An 8513-nucleotide genomic window follows, 5' to 3' on the forward strand; every position below is an offset into this window, starting at 1 on the left:
TACGGGCCCAGCCGCTCCGCGGCATGTGGGATCTTCCCGGACCGGGGCACAAACCCATGTCCCCTGCATCGGCAGACGGACTCTCAACTGCTGCGCCACCAGAGAAGCCCTCATTTAATTCTTAATAATTTTATAAGACAGATACGTTCCCCATTTTACAGATGAAGAAACTGAAGCAAAGAGAAAGAGGAGATTTGCCCAAGCTCAATAGCTGAAAGTGGCTGAACTGTGTTTTAAAAGGAGCCCAGGGCTCCCAGGGTATATTACAACCTCTCATTTCCCAACTAGGTACAAAGAGTTCCTTTCATTCCCTAACTAGGTAAAGAAGTCAGTTTCTTATTATTAAGGCACTGCTTAAAATTACATTAATTCAAGCAAAAGTCAAATAATTGAGTAATTTCACACTCAGTCTTCTTGCCGTCTCTCATGTGTCCTCACTCATACTCTTTTTATCTGAACTGGTTTATTCCTCCTGTTCTTTCCTAGTCTGCTTCAGTTAAATACTTTCCCTGGCCACTCATTCCCATAGATCTTTGTTCAGATCCCATTTGAGCGCCTATAGAATACACCTACTACAAAAATCACTATCTCTTCCATTACTACTTTGTCTTTTTTCCTTCCTCCATCAAATCAGCTGCAAACACTTTAAAGGCATAGATTTTCCCAATCTTCTTTTGCTTATCAGTCTGGTCACTATATGGAGCTATATAAGCTCCACAAATCATGGTACCTCTTAGGCCAGTGGGTTGTCTTTTGTGCAGGAGCCATAGTTTCCTTAAAGAATCTGAAGGGAAAATTGTCCTAAATTTTTTTAAGTTGCTCAAATTAAGCTGAACCCATTCAACGATGATACCTTCCCCTTTGGGAGGCATGGATCTCAGATTAATATTCCCTGCCTTTGATTATATTCAGTTAAGAAGTCCCAAACTGGGAACTCCCTGCTGGTCCAGTGGTTAGGACTCCACACTTCCACTGCAGGGACATGGGTTTGATCCCTGGTTGGAAAACAAAGATCCCACGTAGCGCCACCAAAAAAAAAAAAAAAAAAAAAAAAAAAAAAAAAAAAACCCCAAACTTACAAGTCTGCATATTAAAATACAAGAAAAGTAAATTATTTTTACATTATTTATCACCACACTAAGATGATCTTGGGCCAGAGGGACATTTTAGAAGTATAATTTGGTCCGATTAAGTGATAATATTATCACAATACAGACTACAAGCAAACATTCTTTCACTGTAACCATCACACACTTGTGTATCTTTTCTTTTTTTAAAAATTTTTTAAATTTAATTTTATTTATTTTTTTATACAGCAGGTTCTTATTAGTCACTTGTGTATCTTACTGTCTAACTTTTGAGCGAACAGTGATTATGTACAATAAAATACATGTATTCTTACTCTCCCTTCCTGAGAAATATATATATAGTCATATTTTGGGCATTCAGTTAATCACATGGATTGCTTATATTTGGACATTGTGTTATGCCATAGATTCTCACCTTTTCCAAATTATATTGGAAGAGCACTGTTGAAAAAAATTAAAAAGCAAACCACAAGAATCTGAAATTGCCAGCATGACCTGTGGATACCACAGCTTATAAAATACATTCTGCTCTGTGTTTAAAAAGGTCTGTGTGACACAGCTTTCGTTTGGATCCTTGTGCTCCGTGTTCCATCATCAGCCTTAGCCAAATATGGTTTATCATAGGCATCCTGGCCTCGCAAAGGGATATGGAATAATTGGCTTCAAGACAAGGAACTCTGCCATATGGAAAATATGTTCCTGGAGAATGCTGCTATAAATACAGACGTTTTTGTATCATGCTCCTCCTTTTCTCATATATTTTATCTTGCTGGCACAGAAATAGAATAATGGTAGTTAACATATAGGTCTGGAACAAAACAAACCTGATCTGAATTCTGGTTCCTCACCTATTCACTATGTAAGCTTTGAAGCATCCATCTATTCATTCATCCATCTATCTAAAGATTTGCTAAACACTCTATTCTGTAGCATTCTTATCATCAGGCTGCTAACGATAAAGTAGTGAAGTAAAGAGACTGGCCTTTTGAAAATTCCAATTGTGTGGGAGAAACATACAACCAAATAATCACATCATTATTATAAACCATGAGAAATATTCTGAAGTGAACTATATTGTGATATGACTTTTCTCACCTTTGGTTTTCTTATCTTTAAAATAGGGATAATGTACCTCATGGAATTGTGTTGAAGATTAAATAAGGTGACACTTGAAACACATTTTCTGTGACAGACATTATGTTAAGTGTTCATTAAATGGTAGTAAGTGCTATTGGAATCAGAGCAGTCAAAACAACCTTAAAATAACTATCAGCAGTTGTAGTGTGTTTTAATCCTTCCTTTCAGTTTTCACTGCCCTGTCCCCTATTTAGGGCTGTCATTATCTCGTATCGTTGCTAGCCTTCCTAAGTCCATTTTCTTCTCTCCCCAAACTGTCTTGCCTATTGCTACCAGGCTAATCTTCCTCAAATAATTTGACCTTATCACTTTCCCTTTCCAATATTTGCAAATGCCCCCTTTGCCCACAGTCCTTAGGTCAGACTTCTCTTTCTGATTTTCAAAGCCTAGCATTTTGGGGCCCCACTTCACCTACTCAAACTTGTGCTCACTTTTTTTCTACTCTGTCTGGCCCAACTACTTCTCACCTTTGCTCCTATAATTCTCCTCGCCTAGAATGTTCTACCAGCGCACCCCTTTCCTTTCAAAATCCTACATAGTCTTTAAGACCCAGCTCAAATATCACAACCTACCTAAACCCTTGCCAGATTAATCCAGCTTGATAATAGCTACTAGTTAAGAGTTTACTAAGTTCCTGGCACTAAGCTAAACCCTTTATAACCCCACAGTTACTGCTGTAGTTAAGCATCACAGACCTCGTTTTATAGGACATGAAATCTAGCAGATAGTAGAACCAAAATTTAGTCCCAAATCTGACTCCAAAATCCAGTTGTATAGCTCTTCAAGGCTATCCTGATAACGATCTCATTTGCAATGAATACTCACTGCTATCTCTATTATAAGCTATAATACTTCTTACTATTTGGGTCTACAATAGGCAGGTTATAAATATTTAATAAGTTTATTATGCATCTTATAAACTCATTATTTTACATTGATTTTATATAAGCGTGCTCCTTATATAAATAATTTTCTTATATTGATATTTACAAAATAATTCATATCTTAATTGATTCCATTATATAACAAAGCTTTTACATTAACCAAAACTATTAGGCATAAGGGGTTTTTGTAAATTATTATTATTATTTTTTTTATTCCAAGACTACTATTTCTTGGATTTTTAATCCAGGACTAGCATTTCCAAGGACATAATTTTTTAACTAACTAGAAAACAATTTGATACCATTAACTCAGATTTTCTACCATCAATAATACTTTTGCCTTATAGTGTTTAAAATGTTCCTTTTTGAAGTAGGGACCACAAGTTGAAGAGATGAAATTAAGGAAGGACTGAACTCTTCCATCCCTCCCAGACCGTGCATTTCCATATGAAATTTGTTCAGATTTGGAGAAAGTAGTTATCAGACCAGTTTTACACCTGTCATAGGCATTTACTTTAATGGACATTTACTTTTATCCCCACCAATTATTTGTTAGGTCATGCTTTAGTATTAAAAGCAGTTTTCGGGATTAGTCAATATAGCCCAAAAGAGCCACTGAAGTGAAAAGAAAACAGTTCCCACCCCCATCTGTGCTTTTCTTTGTAACCTGCATTTGTTCTTGCCCTTCCTCCTTTCTTTATAGTACCATTGAAAGGCGGTATGTAGCCCATTGTTAGCTCCATTCTACTCATCAATTAAATCCTTAAAACCTCTTGGCTCATTATCTAAAGAGTCAGTTCCAGAATATTAGGTTTACTGTGACCATGTAATTTACTAGATTTGTACCTTTTGCTAAGCAACGTTGGAAGTTACTATACATTTGTCAGCAAAATTGTGAGAACAGCAATAATTATTTTAAAGCAAATGCTGGTAGATCATTTCAAAAAAGAATATGACGACAAGAGCACTGGATCTTAAGCAAACAGTTGCTTACTATGGACAGTTTATACCATAAACAATCTAACTTGAGAGATCAAGTATCCAGCCAACTCCATTAGCATGGTGACCTGATTTGAAGCTTTGCTGGACTTTAATGAATGTTTTTAAACCACATTTGCACAGACATTTCTGCCCTACTAAGAGCAGGAATAATTGTCAATAAGCAGAGAGCAAATAGATATCAAATATTTTTAAAGCTTCAGGTGTGATCATCACCTTTCCCTCACTACCCTTTAGGAAAAGGGTAAATCTCACCAATGATACCAAGAAAAGTCCTCAGATTGCCTGACAAGATTTCACCTGGAATTCCAGGCACAGATTTGTTTTACTGAGGAAACTAATCTCAGAAGCTAGAGGCAAAGCAAGATGTCCAAGGCCCAAGAGCTAAAGCATCAAGAATTGTTTTTTTCTTTTGTTAATGCAAACTGCACACAGTCCTGCAGTCTCCCTCCTTAGTGGCATTTATACCTCTGGAGAGAAAGTGTAGGCAGCTGTCAGGGGCTCAACTCTGCCCTCATCTTGTCCTTTACTGCTTTTCCCACCTCTTCAGGGTTGTCAGAGCCACTCAAGCAACTAGAGGGACATTTGAGGTCACGTAATGCTGGGTAGACCTCTAGAAGTCTCTGATAAAAACTGTTCTTCTTTATTGAATGTGAAGAATCAATTTTTCTCTGATTTCTGGGAAAGCCTAATAGGACCCAGGGTTCTGGGTTTCCTAGAGCACATTGCTAGGGATCATTAGTATTTTTCTGCCTAAGTTTGGTCTTGTGCCATTTCATAGAGATGCAGAGTGATTATCATAGCAGTTTCCAATCATCAACTTTCTTACCTGTCAAAGCCCATGCTTCCTCTTAAATGCTAACACCTGAGAGGAGATACAGCTTATGGTTTAATACATTAGTTCAGTGGTTCTCAAAGTGTATTCCCTACCCTCACCCCAAACAGCAGCATCAGCATCAGCTAAGAATTTGGCAGAAATGCAAATTCTCAGGTCTCACTCTAGAATTATTGAAACAAACTCAGGGTGGGTGGGGTCCAGGGATCTGTGTTTAACAAGCCTTCCAAGAAGTTCTAAAGCAACCAAAATTTCAAGAATCACTGCTTTAGTCAGTAGTCATTTTAGTGCTAGATTCCTAAGGTAAGGTGTATGAGGTATATGGAAACAAAGCTTGATGAAAGAGAAAATGATTTCATTTATCCATTATCTATAGGGTGTTAGATACCATGGGCATAAAGGTGAGATGTAATGTCAATCTCTACAAGAAGCATATTGTCTCAAACAAATTAACCAATAAGCAGTAAAACACAAGGGATAGAATATAAGTGTAAGTGATGTTCTGTAATGACACAGAAGAGAGCAATTCTACCTGCGAAGGTTAGAGAAGGCTTTAAAGAAGTGTAATACCTATAATGATTGAGCCTACATTATATGCCTGGCACTGTTAAAACACTACTTATTTTCTTATTTAAGCTCCCCCAAGTTTTTCCTATCTCCCTGTTTTGCACAAAAAGGAACAGGAGCTCAAAGAGGGTAAATGGTAAATGCAAATGTGGAATTTCTGTGCCCTTACCACAGATGGTGACTTGAACTAGGTCTCAAGGACTGCACTGTGGCTGTGGCCCAGAGGCAGCGATCAACATGCAATGTTTGGGGCATGGTACTGGGCACTGTAAGGTTGGAACTCTTACATTGATGGGGAAAAATGGAAGCCAGAAACAAAGGTTCCCCCCCGCCGCCCCCCAGAGGCAATGAGAAGCCCTTGAAGAATTTATGCACGGGTGAACTCTGGTATATAGAAAGTGAAATCTGAAAGCAGGTGACGTGTGTCTCCATTCTATGTTGCTTCTACTTCTCAAGCTGTTGACCCCTCTGTCTAAACTCTGCATCCTTGCCCCTCGAGGCATGGGTCTTATTTCTTCTGATAACACTGCAACCTGAATCCAGGGCCCTTCCTAAATCCCTAAGAGCCGCTCAGGTCTATCACTATTTTCAAAAAGGTTTGCAAGGTGTAATACCTTGAGATTAGTTGATTGGGAAGAAGATAGCAAAAGAATGGAGACCGGACAGGAACACATGATTGCTACCATGAACTGAACATAGTGTCGAAAGTAGTATTATCCTTGGATTTTGCTGACTTCATCTTCCAATAAGTAGTCTTTTCATGCAGCAAAATATTTTACCTCTTTATATCTTACATGACAGAAATTAAAAGCTTGATAACATCTGGACAGCTAAAGACCAGAAAAATCATTTCAAATTAGACCATATGCTTTTTAAGGTATGTGTTCAGATTAAAATTCTGAAGGCTTTTATACTGTCTTCACTCCCTGGCCTATTTAATATTACCCTCTCTTTTATAATAATCACAAGGTAAGGCAGTAGCCCTGCCAGACACAGGCTCCGGGGACAGAAGCACAGCAGCTGAATGCTGATTTCATTATTTATTAGCAATATCTTCTTGAATAAATTACTCAACCTTTTCATTCTGCTGTTTCATCATCATTTGTAAAAGTGGCTAACAGCAGTACGTAGGGTTGCTCTGTGTATTAATTTTTTTTAATTTGTATTAAAAATTATCATTATAAAAGTTAATTTTTGTTGTTAGTATTATTAGCTAGCAAGCAACAACACTTAATTTGTGATTCAATTTGTCACTTTAAAATTCAATTTTTAAGGTAGTGATCAATATAAATTCAGTGATTTTTAATGAAATAATTTGGCAATATATCATTACAAAAGTCCTATATTAAGATTTTTTAGTTTCCTTTTGCAACTTAAAAAATTTTGTATGAATAAAGGATTTCTCTGCTTTTTAAATGTATGACCACTCACTTCATATGCAGTCTACTTGTACAGTAAATACAGACACTATTTCAATTGAAAAGCAAGGAAAATAATATGAAAAGAATCAGCATACCCAGAAGCACAAGCACTGGCTCATCATCATTGCATGACTAGTGAGTACCCATTATGTACTAAGAACATTTCCCCAGGTGACCTGGAAACCGTGTTTTCATGACATGTCTATTTGAACATGGAAGGAGGTTGGGAGCTCAGAATGGTGGCATAAAATGGAACTAGTGTTATAAAACTTACCTTATCTCCTTCTTCTACCTCGCATAGTTTCTCCTCAGTTGCAGGATTAAAGACAGGAAATTTCTTGCCACTCCCTGAACTATGCCATTCATTGTTTATGAAGATCTGCAGAGAAGGAGAAAAGGTAAATAAAAAGGTATATACGGGCAGAGTCAAGATGGCGGTGTGGAAAGACACGGAGTTAGCATCTCCCCACAACTAGGGTGGCTGCCAGCTGCTGGTGGGGGACTCTGACGCCCAAGGAGACGGGAGGAACCTCAGAGTGAACCGGTAGGATGTAGGGGGACTGAGGGGGGAGGGGAAGTGGAGGTCAGACAGGATTGGTGCCCCTTAGGCGGGGGAGATTAGGAGAGGCAGGTAGGAGAGACTCTCTGGGAAGAGCGGGAGAGGAACGGAGGGAGATTGCCCCGCCCACTCTGGCACAGGGAGCCTGCTGAGCTCCCGGGTTGATCCCCTGCCCTCCAAAGCCCCCTCCAGGCCATGTGTGTCCTTGGGGGCATAGGAGGGAGGCTCGGGGAGATCAGGAGAGGCAGGCAGGGGGGGCCCTCCCAGACCCCAGACCAGAGGAGCAATAGAGGAGAGGAGGGCATTTGCCCCGCCCACTCGAGCCCAGGAAGCCTGCTGGGCTCCCAGGTGAGGTCCCCTGCCCTCTGAGACCAGGGGTGGGGGGCACGCCTGTGCTGCTTCCATTCCTTGAGCCTAAGCCCCACCCTCCCATGCCCCCAGGGCCTTTTCCAGCCCTGTGGGTCCTGAGCACTGGCCCCGCCCACCATTCAAACCTCACTTCACCCTTGCTTAGGCCCCACCCTCCACAGCCAAGGCCTTCCCCCCCTTTTTTTTCTTTTCCCTCTCCTTTTTTACTATTGTGGCACTGATGTACCTTCCAGTTGTTGATTCATCTATACTTTTATTTTTACATTCTTTCTAACATATCTGTTAGTTTCCTAGTCTAATTTTATTTTTTACTTTGTTGTTGTTTTTTTGGGTTTTTTTTTTTGTGGCTTGAGGGATCTTGGTTCATGGAGCCCGGGGTTGGGTGGAAGCTCCTGCAGTTGGATCTCCAAGTCCAAACCACTGGACTAACAGGGAACCTCAGACCCCAGGGAATATATTCATCAGAGTGAAGTCTCACAGAGGTCCTCATCTCAGCACCAAGACACAGCTCTACTCAACAGCCTACAAACTCCAGTGTTGGAAGCCTCAGGCCAAACAACCAGTAAAACAGGAACACAATCCCACTCATAAAAAAAAAAAGATGAGATGGCAAAATAATGGCACAGATGAAGGAGCAAGGTGAAAACCTACACG

At 39.7% G+C, this 8513-nt stretch overlaps 1 protein-coding gene across 2 annotated transcripts in view; it reads right to left on the reverse strand.

The window, feature by feature from the left end:
- Positions 1-8513, reverse strand: part of ALDH1A1 (aldehyde dehydrogenase 1 family member A1) — a 55271-nt gene that overhangs the window by 28755 nt on the left and 18003 nt on the right. Inside the window, exon 2 of one of the 2 annotated variants that reach the window (XM_007454501.1) lies at positions 7206-7310. In XM_007454501.1, coding sequence (XP_007454563.1) covers positions 7206-7310 — 105 coding nt within the window. Of the gene's footprint in view, positions 1-7205; positions 7311-8513 lie in introns of those variants that run through there. The other variant, XM_007454502.1, reaches the window with a different exon arrangement.

Source organism: Lipotes vexillifer, unplaced genomic scaffold (assembly GCF_000442215.2).
Source record: "Lipotes vexillifer unplaced genomic scaffold, Lipotes_vexillifer_v1.1 scaffold108, whole genome shotgun sequence".
Taxonomy (NCBI): Eukaryota; Metazoa; Chordata; class Mammalia; order Artiodactyla; family Lipotidae; genus Lipotes; species Lipotes vexillifer.